The sequence below is a fragment of the Sceloporus occidentalis genome, unplaced genomic scaffold, assembly GCF_023333645.1.
Source record: "Sceloporus occidentalis isolate IW3139 unplaced genomic scaffold, rSceOcc1.0.p SCAF_6, whole genome shotgun sequence".
NCBI lineage: Eukaryota > Metazoa > Chordata > Lepidosauria > Squamata > Phrynosomatidae > Sceloporus > Sceloporus occidentalis.
Genome location: NW_028316986.1, coordinates 133364993 through 133383853, shown reverse-complemented (window position 1 = coordinate 133383853; position 18861 = coordinate 133364993). Strand labels below are relative to the sequence as shown.

Here is an 18861-nt window from a genome sequence, read left to right as displayed (position 1 = left end):
CTGAGAAAGTGTGACTTGCCCAAGGTCCAGCAGGGAATCAAACCCTAGTCTTTGTTATTTGATATTCACTTTGACATGGGATATAAGATGTTTTTAATTTGTTGCTTGCTTATGTAATCTAATGCTATCCTGTATTATTATCTATTCTTTTATATGTATTTTGTTATTATCCTGTATAATGTATGCTGTTGGCAGGTTTCATTTTTATCTATTTGTTATTGTATGTAAATCTACAGCGCTATATAAATAAAGTTTAATAATAATAATAATAATAATAATAATAATAATTTCCCGAGCTGCAGTCCAACACTCAAACTGCTACTCCGCACTTACACAGCAGTTCTCCACCTGCTAATCTATGAGGAAACTTCACTGGCCTAGAGGATAACACTTGCAGCACAACCGTTCCTCTTTTGTGGAACTACAATATTCAGGGTACTAAACATGCCACTTCTAAAAATGCAAACGTAACAAAGGTTCGACCCCATAGAACACAACAAATGCAACAGTCTGCTTTTAACACCTTTCTGACTGATGCGTTTATTATAGAGCAGCGAGCATTTTAACTTGGAAATAATTCCTGTTAAATTCATAGGCTTTCTTGATACAGCGATTAAAGTGTTGGCCTTCAACTGGGAAGATTACAGTTCAAATCACTACGCAAGGTAGTAATTTCTATTAGGGAACTCTATGAGGACAAATATTAGTTGTTCTTGGACTGCAATTTCCAGCAGCGTTAGTCAACAGAGCCAGTGGTGGGGCATGCTCAAAGCTGCGGTCCAGCATCACCCAGCAGGCCACAGCTGGCTTACCTTGGATTTATTCCAATTTCACATTATTTAGATCAAAGAAGGCAAGTTTGTATTTAAAAAACAACAACAACAACACACAGCTGTAGCAAACTATTAATCTTGGACTTAACACCCTTCAGAGGATTTCTTTCTGCAAGAATTCACTTCTGTTTCTCATACCGTTCCCAAATTGGTTAGAATTTCCAATTAGGGTGATATGTTGCAATGTTCCTCCATATCTTTAGGACTTCAGCTCCCAGAATTCTTAACTCTTGGCCCAGCTAGCTGTGGATTCTGGGAGTTGAAGTCCATCTGTGCATCAAAGATTGGGAACCATACTTCCTCTGTATGGTGGAGAAGTCTAGTCAAGTACACCTTGTAGCTCTCAGCAACCTGAGAAGCAGGATGAGCGTACCTTATTATTTTCCAAAGTGATACACACATTTTTCTTACTCGATGCTCATTATTTTGAATGTGATGTATCACTCATGCACTCAGCCAGCCCTCCATATCCCCAGGTTTTTTATCCACGGATTCAACCATCCAAGGTTTGAGATTATTTCAAAGACCTATACAGATTCCTTATCCGTGGATTCAACTATCCACGGCTAGAGAATATTTTTAACAAATATATAAATTCCAAATAGCAAATCTTGATTTTGCCGTTTTATATCAGGGACATCATTTTTCTATCCTATTGTATTTAATGGAATTTGAGCACCCACTGAGTTTGGTATCCACCGACCAAACCTCAGGGGATACCAAGGACTCACTGTACTTTCCAAAAAGCAAACCTGGATTTTGCTATTTTATATTATTGTTGTGTGCCTTTGAGTCATTTCCGGCTTACGGCGACCTTAAGGCAAACCTATCCCAGGGTTTTCTCGGCACATTTCTTTAGAGAGGGTTTGCCATCCTCTGAGGCTGAGGGACTGTGACTTGCCCATGGTCACCCGGGATTCGAACCCTGCTTTCCAGAGTTTTACTCCAACTTTCAAACCTCTGTACCATGCTGGCATATGTAAGGGACACCATTTTATATTTCTCTATGCTGTTGTATTTAATGGGACTTGAGCACCCATAGATTTTGGTTTCCACAGGATCCTGGAACCAAACCTCAGTGGGCCCCAAGAGCTCGTTCGAATAATAAAAACACATTACCTTTTCCTTTTTTTATTTTACAAACATAAATTTAAACAATAAAAATGGCCCCAAATCTCCCAAAACCTCAATATTTTAGAAAATGTACAAACCTTCTATAACACAATATTCATTAAGAAAGAAGCTGGCAGCATGAGCTTTCCTAAACTTCTTCAGTTGCATTTGGTGCCATTTCCCTCACCTTCAGGCTACAGCTTCCATTGCCTTTTTCCACCAACGACCTTAGTTAAAACTGGACTTGCCACTTTGTTTCCATACACAAAACATTTTGAATTGGAATTGACATGCTCACACACTAATGGCATAGATAGGTCTATCCCTGACTTTCCACTCCACCAAATGCATCTGAGGAAGTAGACTTAAGTCTAGGAAAGCTCATGCTGCCAACTTCTTTCTTTCAGTTAGCCTCAAAAGTGTTACAAGATCCCTTTCCGTACTGATTTTGCGGACTAATACAGCTATATATTTGAATTCTACAATATTCATTAGAAATAGCTAAGTTAAAAACTAGTTTTAAGGGGGAAAACACCCTAGAAGAGCACTATCCTGACATTTTAAAAATAAAGCCTATTTCTGGTGAACTGGAGGCTTGTTATTGAATTCAGCATTTTATTTTTCTGAAGATTTCTAATATTGTTGGTGATCACTTGCTTGGGTTTTGTGCTCTGGAATTATGCCTTTCTCCTTTCCTGAACTCCCAGGCTAATTTCCTCTTGCCTGTCCAACATCATGTGACAAAGGAATTTAGTTCTAGCTCAAATGTGCAAGGGGAGATGAGATCACTTGGAAAAAGAAAATCACAGCATTTCTCTGCACATGGATGAACAGACACACCCAGCCGTATGCATGGCCAGAGGGTTGGGTTGGATTGGGTTGGCCAAGCTTGGCTAGCACGCCGAAGCAGCAAAGTCATTATGAAGCTTCTTTAACTATCTGCACATATTACATCTATGCTCTCCAGAAACAATAAATTGTGATTGAAAACTGGTGAAAGAGACAGGGTAGCAGGAAATCCTTTTGTGGGAATGCTTTCTAAGCCTCACTATCCCTTGGAGTCATCCAAAAAAGTAGGTTTTACTGCACACCTTGGGTGACAGGAGGCAAAACAAATGTTTTCTACTAGGGCAGCATCCACACTGCAGAAACAATCCAGTATGACACCACTTCAACTGCCATGGCTCAATGCTATGGAATCTAGCCTTCTCTGTCAGAGCGCTCTGGTGCTACAACAAACTACAAAATTGCACAGCATCGAGTCATGGCAGTTCAAGTGGTGTCAAACTGGATTATTTCTGCAATGCAAATGCAGTCCAGCAATCAGCCATTGCTGAAGGCATTTATGCAGCAGTTGAAAAATTGCGAAGGGGGAGGACATTAGTCTCTATCAACTCAGTGTATTAGTGGAGAGGGGGGAGATTATCACATGGGGTAAGAAGGATCTCTCCCATCCTTACCCCGTCCATATCCCATCCTTATCCCGTGCTTATTGTGTCCGCACTTATCCTGTCCTCCCATCAGTGGCCCTGCCATTGTATTAACAGGAGCTTCCGTTAATTCACAGTGAAGGGGCCATGCCACTTCAGTGACAGGAGAAGGAGAGGATAAGTGTGACATCAGATAATCTTATCGAAATTTCGCAAGAAAGACGACTGAGGGACAGTATAAGGACAGATATCATCTGATAATATTCATGCAATTGTGCCACAAGGACAGGGAAAGGACAGGAGTGATCCGTCCTTTACCCCGTGTGGAGACAGCTTGCCCCATGACAGTTTCACCTTAGGGGTGCCAGGAAGGGAGGGAGGGAGGTTGGAAACAAACTGGAGACACACAACAACAAGCATAATAAAGCACAGAAAGCATGGCACAATAGCAAGAACTCAGGCCTGGTACAGATGGGCCTTTTGTGATGCCCCCGTCACGTGCTAGGGTTGCCTGATGGTGGAGCACCCACATGCCCCGCAACCCTCACATGTGACAAGGGCGTAACAATGGCGACACCCTGTATACATGGGTGCTGCCATTGTTACGTAAGCGCTGTGTGGTGTCCGCGTGGCACCGTGCTTACGTACTGAGTGCGCCATTGGCGCACTCATTACGCCGCCGGCACGGGGTAAAAATAGCCCACTTTTAACAGGTTCTTTTTCCTGTGCAGGGAAGCCACGCGGTTTGGCGGCTCCGGCTTCCCTGTGGATGAAAAACAGGCACCGGCAGGCCTCCCTTTTTGGGAGGTCTGTACCATGCCAAAGAAACCCAGTAGTTTGAGCATGCAACTCTGGAAACCAGGGCTTGAATCCCAGCTTAGCCATGAATCCCATTAGGAGACCTTGGGCAAGTCACACTCTCTCAGCCTCAGAGGAAGGCAATGACAAACCTCTCGTGAAGAAATCTTGCCAATAAAACCCCATGGATGCCCTCATTACACCTCACTTCAAAACTGCTTCTGCTGCATTCCTGCTGGAATCTTGAGGGCACGTGGAGCAGGCTAATCAGCTGCGGCAGGCACGCTGTGCCATCGGGCGCTTCCCAGCAGCATCGGCAGAAGCTCTGCAAGCACGCAGCCACATCCGGAACCCAGTGCTAACCTGAAAGGCCACGGAGAAGCAGGCTCACCGGCTGAGCAGTGGCCGCCAAAGGGCAGGTCACCAGCTGAGCCAGCAGGCGTGCGCCGGCAGTATTGGCATTTGGGAGCGCAGGCTTGTGCAGCTCCAGCCACGGCTACAGCCCACTTCATGAGGCACAAGGTGAGGTCCTTCAAGGCACAGTGGGAATGCCAGCATCGGCTCAGAGATGACCCACTTTGCACAGCCGGGGGGGGGGGGATCCTCTGAAGAGAAGAGGAGCAGGCAGGGGAGGTGATGCTGGGAGGAGAGGAGCTTAGCAGCAGGAAAGAGGTGGTTCGGTGCTGGGAGTGGTCCAGGCCACTTGGCATCAGCAGGGGCAGCCTGGGAGAGGGGGGCAGAGGCCTCATGGCTGGGCCTGCTCTGTCTTTCGGAGCGGAAAGTCTTCCCATTCACCTCTTTGCCGCGGCCCGGTTCTCCTGAGGCAAACTGAGCCACGACAAGGAGGCAGGCCAAGTGTGCGCACCTTCTCCCACTCCCATTTGCTGTAGCCACCACGTGCCCTCGGAGACAGCTTTGCATGCCAGATAGGGCACGTGTGTCACAGGTTCATCACCAGAGTCATATACTATTTGGTTCAAAGTATAACAGGTATTCATTCTGTTTTTGGTCATCTGGTAAAAAATTAAGTTCTTCCATGGTAATTTGTGATGCTACCAAAATAACAGTTAAACACATAAGTACACGTGTTCTACCTCCTTGTGTTCACGTCATGCACACATTTAATGACTACCGCTGCATTTGCTGACATGTGAAACTGACCAATAGAACTAAGAATTGCATCACTGGCAAGTGCTGCTCTCTGTAAGTTGGTATATTATTTATTAAGTGAACAAGATAGGCAAAATGGCTAACACTATGAAATATCCTTGCCTTACTACAGAACAGTTGATACTTGTTCTGATACTAAATAATAGGAACCATTAAGTGGGGATCTGTAACAGCCTCTAATCCACAACTTGTAACAGGAGTTAGAGGCTGTGTGGTTATTTAGGACTCCAGCCAGCCTTGTAGACCTATTCTGAGGTATGTATGCAGGGAGGTTTCAGAAGGAATTAAAGGAAACAAGACACTTTCTCTCCTTTGGTAGCCTCCCAGAGCTCTCAGTATGTTATATAGAGCTGAACAATTCAAGCCGGAAGCTGACTGCTAGTTTGAATCTGAGTGGCTTATTCTTTACATCAGGAGTGGAGGAATTTCTGGTGTGTGGGAAAGAAAAAATAGAAGACGACCCTTTTCTTGTTGTTCTCCTGAAAATGCCCTGTCTACCATGCTTTGGATTTAGTTTTTGTTAAACCTGGGACAGTCCTGTCCCCCCCCCCCCCCACTTTGTATACTAAAGTTGTTCTGGACTCCAGCAAACTATTTCCTCTTACATCAGGAATAAACTCTTCTAGAACATGGTGACATAGCCCGAAAGACCCACAGAAAGCTATGGATGCTGGCCATGAAAGCCTTCGACTTCATATTTCCTCTTAATTTTTTTCTGTCCAAATGAGATACTTAATATTTAGTGACAATGCCCCCCCCCCCGACTTTCCATAATCCCTGCAAATCACTGTGTATAAATCTGGGTCAGGATGAGAGGAGGACTGCTTAAAACTTTATTTCAATCAAAAAGCAAATACTTTCTATGTACTGCAAGTCTGCAACTCAACACATTTCCCTCAGCTTTTGTGCTATTATCCTTCCATCTTTTCTGGATCTCATCCTACAAATTAAATGTTTTTTAAAGCTTACTTTGTCTTTCACTGGACTTCCTTGTGAACAAATACATTCTTTTGAGAGAGAAAGAATTAATCAATTCTGCTTCAAGGTAAAATCAGAACTCAGAATTTCTAGATGTATTAGACAATTGTCCTCCCCTCCAGAGCTGAACATGTATACACACAGATTATATGCATATTGGATTGGACAGAATAAACACTGGACACAAGTATGGTGTTAGCAGAGATTTCGTAGGGAAGACACAAGCAAGTATTGCCATTATTACATTTAGTCTGATACCTGTGCATTTACTACCTGTGTAACAGGTAAATATTTATCACATTTGGATTCCAGCAACTGTACAAGGTGGTCAAGGAATCATACATATGCACTTTGCAAGGCTGCTGCCTGGTAACCTTGTAAACCATAGTTCAAAGCCAGTGACAGCTGACAGAAAAACAAATATGTTTTCAATCCTTAAGATATGTTTGTTCTATAAAAGTCAAATATAGCAACAGACAAAAGCGATTGTATAACTGAAGGTTACCAGCCAGGAAGCGATTGACCAAGCATCTATGAAGATATCAACTCAAGTTCTGCTGGATGGGGTGCCTTATCTCACTAAAACTACTAAAAATGGTTTTGGAGCCTATACCAAGAGCTATAATTAACTGTAACATGTATGAGAAATCCAAGTCTGAAAATCATAGAGTGTCATAGAATATTATCTTTCAAGCAAAAAATATGTGCTTGTAATGGCAAAAAGGCAGGTCTAGAGCTCGCTTCCCAAGTGGTGGCAATATACAGCAAAATTGCAAAGGGTAATCTTTGTTGTGTTGTGTGCCTTCAAGTCAATTATGACATGAGAACCCTAAGGTGAACCGATGGCCCATACAGACAGGCCAAAATAAAGCTGCTTTGGGTCCCTTTAGAGGTATGCTGTTTAAATGACACATGCATCTTAAGAGGCCAGAAGCCGCACCAAAGCCACACTCCAGTCCTAAGGACTGGAGCACAGCTTTGGCGCAGCTTCTGGCCTTTTAGGACACATGCATCATTTAAACAGCATACCTCAAAGGGACCTGAAGCAGCTTTATTTTGGCCTGTCTGTATGGGTCCTTTGTTAACCTGAAATAAAAAGGATGTAGAGGAAGATTTCAGTTCAAAGAGTCTTTGTAAAAGGTCACAAGGCTGTATGTGAAGATATGTTCTTATATCACCAAACATATTACAGACCTGCTTTATTTCACTTTATTAATTATGCCTTTCTTACTTTCTTCTGATATTGACATCACAGACTTGAAAACAGGCAACATTAAGGTGTTGCTTCTAAGACAGCATTGCTATAATGTGATGCTAATCTAATAAAGTAAATAGTAACTTTTGTTGTTGCCTGGTTTCACAAAAGATTTGTTTAGTGCTCCTTGACTCCTTTGGCATTTCCCTATCTATACTCACACCTGCAACTGCTTTTTAATCACCACATTTGTTATTTAATTTGTTTTATTAATTATTTTTTTAAAAAGATAATTTGTGTGAACTTGGTATAATACATGTGCAATTACTTTCAACATTAATTATTGCTGAAGTGCATTGGAGAATGCTGCCAAGACTCATATAATATACAATATTATTTATGGGAAGGGAAATCTGAAGTGAACAGGGCTGACTTGAAATGTACCAGCAGTATCTCCAGTGTAATTATTTCTATTGATGGAAGCAAACAATTTATTTTTCTATCAGCAGAAATCCATCTCACATTACGTGTACATGCTTAGGATATAATTTCAAGTACTGTACTCAGTAAAGAACTATGATTTGTCAAGTAGGACCCACAGGTTCATCTGGGCTTCCTGCTGCTACAACAAAGCGAACAGGCACATTGGCACAGGACTCCTGGCTTTTTGGAACAGCAAGACAGGTAATGGCTGGCAATGCAAAAGAAAACACTGCTCTTGCTTTTGCAAGAGCCCTGCAGAAACAGAATCAATTAAAAAGGCAAAAATGTTATCAACAGTGAGTGACACTCCTCTCCCCCCTTCAAAAACTGTAAAGCAGTATCGTACCAGATGGCATTCTGCATTAAAAAAGCATGTGCCTATAGCCTACATTGTATAAAACAAAACCTGCAGTAAAACACATTAGTTAATTTTCTTAAAGACCATCTGCTAGCATGAATCTGTATTTATTTAAAGCAACTCAGAAATGAATGCTCTTTCTTGATCCAGATTTACATAATACAAAAGGTGTTATAGGCCTCCAGTCAAAAGGGAAATATAGGGCAATGTACGGTGTACCCTTATGCACAGAAGGTCTCTAAACTGAGAGCTTTATCACACTAGTGAGATCTTGTGGGAAAACAGGATTTAAATGAGAGTTAAATTAAATTCGAATGTAAACAGAACCTGCAAATTTGGGAAGTTTATCACACCGAATTGCTAAGTGAAATGACGCAAAGTCATTTTACTTTTGGAATTCTCCGAAAGTAAAAATCTGCTGTTTTTTTCCTCTGGGTTAACTTCAGTTTAACTTTGCGTTATTTCACGTTAACAGCCACGTCGTGTGATAAACTTCCGGCATTTCCAGGTTTTCTCTAATTCATCTCTTAAATCCCATCTTCCCGCGGGATCTCGCTAGTGTGATAAACTCCTGTGTGACAAAAAAGACTAACCAGGAAAGTCCAGTACTTATGAATACTTGACAATAATGCAAAAACTTATTAGACTCACAAATTGCATGTGTTTACTACAGTAATACAATTTGAACATCCAGTGGAACAACGAAACTATAAAAAAATCATATAAATAATCATCAAGGGAACAATCAGAAATGGATAATGTCCACAATTTCCAAGATAAGTCAATTTAAAGAAGATACAGAGTTCATGTAGTTTATGATGTAAGTTTTGCAGAACCTGAAGTCTGAAGATCCTATGCCTTAAAAGAACCTTGGAGGAGGTAAATTCCCCCCTCGATTATTCTTTTAAGGTTTAATGGTGGGATACCTTACATGATGGTTACTTTTCAATAATTTTACTGTGTAATCATTTTCTAGATGGTTTATATAGTGTAATTATTCCACTGGTTGTTCAAACTGCATCATTGTAGTAAATATATGCAATTTACGAGTTTAATAAGCTTATGCATTATTGTTAAATAAATATTCACATAGGCTTCCAGTCAACATCTTACAATGGATCAAGTCGGATGTACATAATGGCCTATGACTCTGGAGACCAGGGTTCAAGTCACACTCTCTCGGCCTCAGGGGAAAGCAACGGCAAACCCCCCTCTGAAGAAACTTGCCAAGAAAAACTCTGTGATAGGTTCGCCTCAGGGTAGCCATAGGTTGGAAATTACCTGAAGGCACACAACAACAACAACAACAACAACAAGCTTGCAAGCCTGTGTGGTTGTGATTTATTGTTACAGATTTTAAATGTGTATTGTTTTAACTCGTTGTGTAGGTCTTGCCTTTTTAAACCGATGAGTGCTTTAACTGATGTCTCTTAAACTGATGTTGTTTGTTCATTATTGTTGTTCCTTGCCTTGAGCCATGGGGAAAGGCAGGCAAGAAATAAACATATTATTATTGTTGTTGTTGTTGTTGTTATTATTATTATAACTGTGTGGACCAACATTTTATTTGCTTTTGGGCATTCCAGCCACTCCATGCAACTTTGTTGGTTGTTTATGGGACAAATATTGCCATGAAATTCAGTGATATATATATATATATATATATATATATATATATGGGGATGATGGTTTATGAGTGACATTGGGGCAAAAACCATGGCTAAGGCTTCTGTATAGTCGTCTGCTATAATAATTCCCCTTCCTCTTTGGGCGGCCTTCAAATGGAACCCGGACGTGTACCCTGTCCCTAACCCTTTTTTCCCTTATCTCTATGGCCTCTTCACAAAGCCATAGAAGCCTCCATCGCCTACCAACTTCCGGCCCGCCCTCCTACTTCCGCCTTGACGTGTCCCTGTCCCTCCTCCTTGGGGATAAGATAGAAGCCCTGGAAGTAAAGGAAAGAGGCCGGGCGGGGTGGTGCGCACGTTGCCGTGGCAACAAAGGGACGCATACGGAAGAAGCCGGAGGGAAGGGGCGGGGTCAGAAGGAGGAAGCGAGGCTACGTCACGGGCCGGCGGGAGAGGGCGGGGCTGGCGGTGTTTTGCGCGGGAAATTGGGAGATCGGCCGTCGAACGCCGGGAAGGGACTGTAAGTGAGCTCTTGATCCAGAGGGAGGGGTGGCGCGCATGCGTTAATTGGTCGTTAGGGAGAGGTGCGCGCGCGGGGGGTGTCCCTGGCTTTTGAGGGTCCTTTTCCAGCAGCGCGCGTTTGCGCCTGAGTGGCGAAGCGGTTTGAGTGTTGGACCCTGACTCCGGGAGACCAGGGTTCGAATCCATATAAAGGCGCATATAAATAGTCATGTATACATAGTCATATGTGTGTGTGTGTGTGTGTATATATATATATATATATATATATGTATATATGACTTTATATGGATTTCGAATATATAGTCATATACATACAGAGTTTCATATATATATATATATATAGAGAGAGAGAGAGAGAGAGAGAGAGAGAGGGATAATGTCATGTATATAAAGTCATATATATATATATATATACAGTTATAGTCTCATATATGTCTTGTATATGACTTTATATAGATTTAAAATATATAGTCATGTATATATATATATATAGAGAGAGTTTCTCATATATATATATATATGAGTCATATATAAAGTGATATACAAGCTATATATATATATATAGAGAGAGAGCACTTGTGTATTTATATATGACTTCATATGGCTTTTGAATGCGTATAAAGTCCAATGTGTATATAGATACAGCCAAACGTCAGGAAGAAACTCCTGGAACTTGGGCACATAGCCAGAAAAGCCCACAAAGGACTCTGGATGCCGGCCATAAGAGCCTTCGACTTCAGAGTCTGTTCTAAGCATTTTCCATCTTCTGTGAAATCACAGTGGAGCAAATGCCTTCTTCTCTGAAGGAGCGTCCCCTTTCCAGGTTGAAAAGAGGTCATAATAACCACAAAGGAGGACAAGGCACAGTAAAATGTAGGACATTGCCAAAATAAAAGCTAGAAACACGAATACAATTACAAATTCATGCTTCCTAGTCGTGCTCATAATGGATGACCTTTTGGGATTCCTCCTGGGGGGAAGGTTGAAGTGGAGGACATGCCCTGGAAATGGAGGACGCCTGGTCTCCCTGCCCCAGTCTGTCTTCAGCTCTAGTAGTGGAATACAAACTGCCCATGAGGTTTGTGAAGTAGCTGCAAATCAAAGAGTGCTCAAGCCCACATAGTCTGAGCATTTGTGCTTATTGCTTATAAGAAACATTAACATTGAACCGTGGGCATGTGCTGACACCCACACGGAAGAAAGTCTGTCATTTTATGTACCTTTGGAAATGGCGGTGTTGAAACACTCGTCTCCTGTGGCCAGTCAGTTTTCTTAATGTACTAATCTCTTACTGTGGCACTTCACAGGAATTTTGAGAGGAAAATGCAGTTTTCTAAAGGGAGATGGAGAGGATCAAGGCTGGTGGATGTCAAGGAAGATCCGTACCCATTTAGTCTTCAATTGTATCTCCAGCCTCCAACCGAAAACATTTCTCTCATAGAGTTTGAAAGCTTTGCCGTTGACAGGCTTAAATGTAAGTAATAATGCAGAACTGAATGAGACTCATTTTGTCTCCAGGATGGTCAATTTATGTGAAGTTCTGTTTTATGGCTTGCTATTTATATGTTCTTCATTGAAGGATTAATACATGATGAATTTTCTTAGTCTGACTATCCTTACTTACTGTGTAGAATTGTTATTTTCTCTTTTATTACTAATTATTACTGTTTGTCTATTCTAACAATTACTTGTTTTCAGAAATACGTTTGATAAGCCACTCACACATTTTAGGATTGATCATTGTCTGTTTTTTGCAGTACTCAAAGTAGTTGAGAACCTGGGGGTGAGTTATGTGAAAGGTACACCTCAGTACAAGCAAAAGCTGGAGTCGGAGCTCAAGAACCTCCAGTTTCCATACCATGTAAGTAGAAATTAAAACGTCTCTGAAATTCTGGAGAAACACAGACAAATACATTACATTTCATTGACAGCTGAGGCAGCTCTGGGTGAAATCACTTGAACAGAAGGGGAATTGTTGTCAGATTAAGAAATGGGTACAATATTGTGCTCCCTATCGTGTGGATCATAATAGGTCTGTTTCCATAGCTTTTGGCATATATTGTTGATGTTGTCAGCATGTGTTGTGGCACTGGTGCTCTTAGTGTACTGCCACTTATGTATAACTATATAATAGGTGAGGGCCAAATTAGTGTGCATAACCATAGACACAAGCAAAGATCTTGGGTTGAAGGACCTGATCTGTAGGTTGGGAGGCACCTATCTTTACTCTGCGACATACCAGTGGCCGGTGTGACTTGGGAGTGCTTTTGCACAGTTTAGCTTGATATGACTGCAGCGTTATTTCCTAGACCTGACCACTGTCACACATGCCATGGTCACATTCAGATTGGGGGATGCCTCTGAAAAATACTTAGAAACTTTCTGCTAGTGTAAAATGCAGTAGGGCCAGGTTCATGGGGTCTGATTTGCAGATAATATTGCCTCTGTTTTATTTCCAGTTCACGTCTGTGTTCAATTCACCAATGCTTAATTCTGTATATGAACCCCCAAATGGTTATGTGCATACAGAGGAATAGTCAGATGCAGCTTCTCAAATAAATAGATATGCAAAGTACTCTAAAAATCCTAAATGATCCAGGATCAGGATGTCTGAAGGACCGCTTTATCTCATACAGTCCTATCCACCCTGTTGGTTGAACATCTGAGAGTCTTTGGGGCAAAACAGATCGGCTAGAAATGCCAGCATCGAGGTAGAGTGTGGCGACTGCACACTGCATGCCCCAATGCCGGCATCATGCTGCGCGCCTGACTGCATGGCGGGTGTGTGTGTGTGTGTGTCACAGCGTTTCTTTGGTACAATGTTTATACATGCTGCACCAAAGAAACACCGAAAAGCTGTTGCGGCAAGGGCAGCTTTTTGCCGGCTTTAAAAGGAGTGGCATTTTGCTGTTCTTTTTAGAGCCAGCAAAGTGCCAGATCGGGGCACGGCATGCAGTTGCTGGGGCCCCGATTGGGCGCTGAAAGGGGTGCTGGGAAGCTGCTTGTTTAGGGCCATCTGTCGAGCCCCTTTGATTCATCTCACCATTTCCAGTAGCACTCTTGATTCAGATGTGGCATGCAATTTCTGTTGCAGGGCCCACAATCTGGAACACATTTCCTAGATTTATTTGGTTGGCCTCTCCTTTAAGTTTATGGCAAGTGGCTAGAACTTTTTATTTATCCAAAATTTTAGTACCGGTTGGGAGTACTGTTTCTTTTCTGCAGCAGTTGGAGGAATTGTCTCAAATCAGGTGGAAGAATCTTACCCTTTCAGTGATTCTTCCATGGGGCTTTGACAAGAGACAGAAACATCCATTGTGTGCCCCTGCTTTTATCTGTGTAGTGTTGGATCTTACCTGTTATATGGCACACTGGATACTATCTAGATTTTCTCTTGCTGATGCATATTCTTTTGTAATTAGGCTTTGTTGGAAAAGGATTATGACAGAAGAAGAAAAGATCATATTTCCCACTTCATATTGCGACTTGCTTACTGCCAAACGTAGGTATTGTTTCCCAGGTCATTGCTTAATTACACTTGTATGTGGTCTTCATGTGGTTTCTTATGTTTGCAAAATTGTTTTTGTCAGTATTATTTGAACACCAGTCTAAGAACTTCCAGCATAACCTGAGTTTTAAAATGCCTCTGACTCTGAATGGAATAGGATTGCGGCTCAATTCAGACATTACATAAAATGATGGTTAAAGGAAGTTCCATTATAGTTTGGCATGTTGTCAAGATTAAAAAAATCTTAGTTCTGTCATTGCTTCTTGGATGCTGTAAGAAAGGAGTGAATTTGCTGTTCTTTTGGGATACAAGAACACCAAGCAGATAAGTGGTTGGTTAAACCATGGTTAAAAAGGGTGAGGAAAAAATGGAAAGAAACACAAGTGTCATAATATCATAGGTTATACCTATTTTATTTTGTACAGCACTACGTTTTGAAGGCAACTCCTTTTTCTAGGGCTATCAGAACTAGTCACTGCACATATATCACAATTGTTTTCTAAACCATGGTTTTCCCTATTGTTGATTTTGAAGTTGATTTGGGTTTTGACCTGTATTTCGCAAAAGCCATGGTATAATGGAATGTCTGAGCTGAGCTTCTATCTTGGCATTCATAGAATCATAGAATCGTAGAGTTGGAAGAGACCACTAGGGCCATCCAGTCCAACCCCCTGCCATGCAGGAAATCCAAATCAAAGCATCCCTGACAGATGGCCATCCAGCCTCTGTTTAAAGACCTCCAAGGAAGGAGACTCTATCACCCTCCGAGGAAGTGCATTCCACTGCCGAACAGCCCTTACTGTCAGGAAGTTCCTCCTAATGTTCAGGTGGAATCTCTTTTCCTGTAGCTTGCATCCATTGTTCCGGGTCCTGTTCTCTGGAGCAGCAGAAAACAAGCTTGCTCCCTCCTCTATATGACATCCTTTCAAATATTTAAACATTGCATCTTGGTATTTTCTTACAAAAAACCCTATACACTGTTTATTGTGAGCTATCCTCGAATTGACTGCAACTCATGGGAATTCAGTGGATGAAATGCGTCCAAGACCATCTCTTGTCCACTTTTAAAAAGAAAATCCCCTAAAACAGCCAGTAAAATACTATGCAAACAAACACAGTATTACAGTTTAATGAGTGAAAGTTACTATAAATCAGTAAAGGTACACAGAACTCTTACAGGAACCATACTTTTTAGGAAGCATGTGATAATTTTCTTTAATGAAAGAGGATAATCCAGACATTTTGAAGGAGTGGGTTTCACTGGCCTAAATCCAATTGCTAAAACAACTGAAGTAGACCCATTGAATTAATGAGATTTGCGTATGTAGTAACGTACCATTCAGGAATTGAGTCAGTGTGCCTATTGTACTTTCATTTGGATTAGAATTTGGATTTAGGCTATCATTATTGGGATGTATTAATGAGTTGCAGCTCTGTTTAATCTTTTAATGTTTTTAAAGAAATGCTTTATATCTTTCTCATCCTGTTGTGGGAGCTGGCTCACAACAAGCTGAAGTAAACATTTCACTTTATATTTCAGTGGATCTGGTGGTGTGATGGTAATAGAACTAAATCTATTTTAGAGACTTTTACTGGTTCAATGGTGCCACCATGAGGCAAATACTTGCAATATCATTCTCTGCTTTTACTACCAGATGCTTTCCACTTGTTTGGTACTGTAGCTTGACTTCATAGAAAGACATTTATCCATAACACTTTTACCCATGAATGAGAGAATTAATTGCTGCTTGTCATAAGTTTAGCACTTAACTTTAAACAAAAGGTTTCATCTTTATGGAGCTTTTTGTCTATCGTTCTTATTAGAACTTTGATAATTTTGCAGTTGAGGAAGACATTTCTGAGATTCTTTTAAAATTATCTACTTTATATGTTCCTAAATCTTTCGGTAACCAAGACCTGAAAACTCTGTGGATGGCATCTGGATTTAGTCATATTTACTTTCAGTGGATCTGCTCTAAATATGGCTACGTCTGAAGCACTTCGGAATAAGTTGTTAATGTCCTGCAGTAGATTCTTCTAGTCAGACTAATAATCCTAATTTAAAATGCATGCACTTGGATGCATCCTTTACTAATTTCAATGGGGTTTGCCTCAGAGGAATGTTTTGTAATTGGGCAAGTGAATGATAGGCTTTGTTTTAAATTGTAATATTTTGGTGGTAGTAGCACAGCAAAATAGATTAATATTTAGGCAAGACATGCTATATTATTATTACTATTATTATTATTACTATATTTAAGTTATTTCTTTTTAGTTTGTGACTCAAGGCAGCTTACAACAATTAAAACAACTATAGTTCAGAAGTTCACAGCAAGTAATTAAAATATGAAAAAGTTAAAACCAGTTAAAACGTAAACCATTAAATGTAGAAACAAAACCAGAACTTTTAAGTGAGTTCCTTGACAGTACTGCTAAGATGAACAGATACGGCTGTTATATAGTTTCAGTGCAGTTAGATGGTGACTCAGTCAAATTAATGGCAAAGCATGAGAATCACTGAACACACAATACACACAAATTGAGTCTGTACTAAAGAGGTACATAATTATATATACGTGTCTAGGATTTCAGGACTGTCTAGTTTCATTTGTGGAATACAACAGTATATATGATATTTTACATTAATGATGACAGCCATTAATGAAATTCTGAATGTCTGCAACCATGTAAGTAGATTGATCTTGTAGTACCTTTGAGACTAACTAAAGAAAGAAGTTGGCAGCAACTTCCTCAGATGCATTTGGAGATTCCTCAGATGCATTTGGAAGTAGACTTAAGTCTATGAAAGCTCATGCTGCCAATTTCTTTCTTTAGTTAGTCTCAAAGGTGCTACAAGATCTCTCTGCATAATGTTCTACAGACTAACATGGCTATATCTTTGAATGGAACCATGTAAAACATTGATTTGGCTTAAGTGTGAGTTTCAGATTTCACCTATATATTTTTTCAATCAGAAAACACAGTAATTTTCAGATATTCATAAAATGTATATGACATTTCCTATGTTCACCAAAATTTGGGCATGTTATGAGCCATCATTATGATGACATCAGAGGCAAAACAATGGGTAAATCTAGTTTACACTTTCTATGAATGGACGGGTTTTTCCATTTCCAGAAAGGATTGAGATTCAACTTAGTTTACATCTGGTTTAGTTTAAAGGAGGCAAGAAATGGGAAGTGATGAACACGTTCTCCCTTGCTACAGCAGAAATGCCTCATGAGGGGAATTCTATCCATAAGAACTCTGGCACCAACCCTATGTTGGAGTAAATTAGGAGGAATATGGGCAAATTTAGAAACTTGACAGGTCCAAAACACACTGCAGAAATAATCCAGTTTGAGATTTCTTTAACTGTCCTGGCTTAGTGCTACGAAATCCTGGGATTTGTAGTTTATTGTGGCACCAAAGCTCTGACAGCAAAGGCTAAATATCTTACAAAACTACAGTTCCCAGAATTCCATAGCATTGAGCCAGGGCAGTTAAAGTCTCAAACTGGATTATTTCTGCAGTGTATTTTGGACCGTAGTTTGGCCTTGGGCATGAATGAAAGAATCTACCAAAGCTGTACATTGGCTGCATTAGTGTCTTCCTGACACTTCAGTGCATGAGAGTTTCTCATGATGTCTAGATTTAAGGTGAGCTGAACACTAGGAGAACGTTTCAGAGGTCCTTCACTCTGTGAACATACCGTCTTTCTTTCTTTCTGGTTTTCAGAACCCATGGCCTCCTTGTTAAACTTCACCACTCTTGCACTCTTGTGTATTCTATTAGTACCATTGGACCCTGCCAGGTGTTATCAACCAATTGTATTCCTGTGTGTACCTTAGCTTTTTTCACTCATTTATAGGTGTCCGAGAGGAAATTTAGTTCTAACCGGTCTTAGTGGAATTTGACAGCAGAATTCTAAGTACGCCTGTAACTAGGTGTTCTCTAAAAAAAATTAGGAACCACTAAATATGGAGAAAAAGACTCTGTTAACAGAAATGTCAGAGGGAGAGGTATCGTTAAAAGAACCACTCAATAATTTTTAAGACAGCAGATCAAAAACCTATTATGTGGGGAACATCTGTCCAAAAATAGAAATTTGAATATGAAACAGGGACTTTGTTTAATGTTTTTGCCTGTTTGTCTGTCGGAAGGTCCATCTTGAAAACTATATCTTGTGTGTGTGTGTTGTTTAACTGTATTTCAACATGTTTGATACATTTCCTATTGCAGGGAGGAACTTAGACGGTGGTTTATTCAACAAGAAATGGATCTCTTCCGCTACAGATTCACTCAGCTAAATGAAGATGTGATTAAAAAATTTCTTGCATATGTTAATTTGACATATGATTCTGTAAGTACCTTGCATTTGCATGGCTTTTCATCATTTTATTTAGTTCAGAACTTTTACTAAAATGTGTGTGAAGGAATATAGAAATGCTTGACACCTATTTTGTATTTTTTACCTGTTACTTTAAAAATTGTTACTCAGAATTTTTTGCCTCATGGCATATGTTTAGATTGCAGCGCTTGTCAGGAGAAATCCATTTTGGTCTCTGACAGTGCCCTGTGGCAGACCTAATAAAAGAATCTTCACCACGGTAGTTCTCAGTATGAAAGCCTGCTTATCACATTAGGTCCCAAATTGTGGTTTAATAAGCTAGGTTGTGAATAAACAACAGCTGGCGTCCTGTTAGTCAGTTATAGTGCTGTAAGTTAGGCTTATGACCACATAACTATTTCACATTTACACTTGTGATACCATTCCAGTGATTATAAATGCCTCTGAAATCCATCTTAAAAGTCAGTCAGCCATTCTGCTGGTGGGAAGGGACT

General features: G+C 40.6%; 1 protein-coding gene across 3 annotated transcripts in view; it reads left to right on the top strand.

Moving 5' to 3' along the window:
* The first annotated feature begins 10317 nt into the window (after nt 1-10317).
* The window catches only part of LOC149311407 (DNA primase large subunit-like), a 113001-nt gene continuing 104457 nt past the window's right edge, over nt 10318-18861 (top strand). Inside the window, exons 1-5 of one of the 3 annotated variants that reach the window (XM_089528564.1) lie at nt 10318-10506; nt 11816-11982; nt 12266-12369; nt 13931-14010; nt 18259-18379. In XM_089528564.1, the coding sequence (XP_089384690.1) occupies nt 11832-11982; nt 12266-12369; nt 13931-14010; nt 18259-18379 (456 nt within the window). In that variant the 5' untranslated portion in view covers nt 10318-10506; nt 11816-11831. Of the gene's footprint in view, nt 10507-10595; nt 10683-11331; nt 11382-11815; nt 11983-12265; nt 12370-13930; nt 14011-18258; nt 18380-18861 lie in introns of those variants that run through there. The other 2 variants (XM_089528565.1, XM_089528562.1) reach the window with 2 other exon arrangements.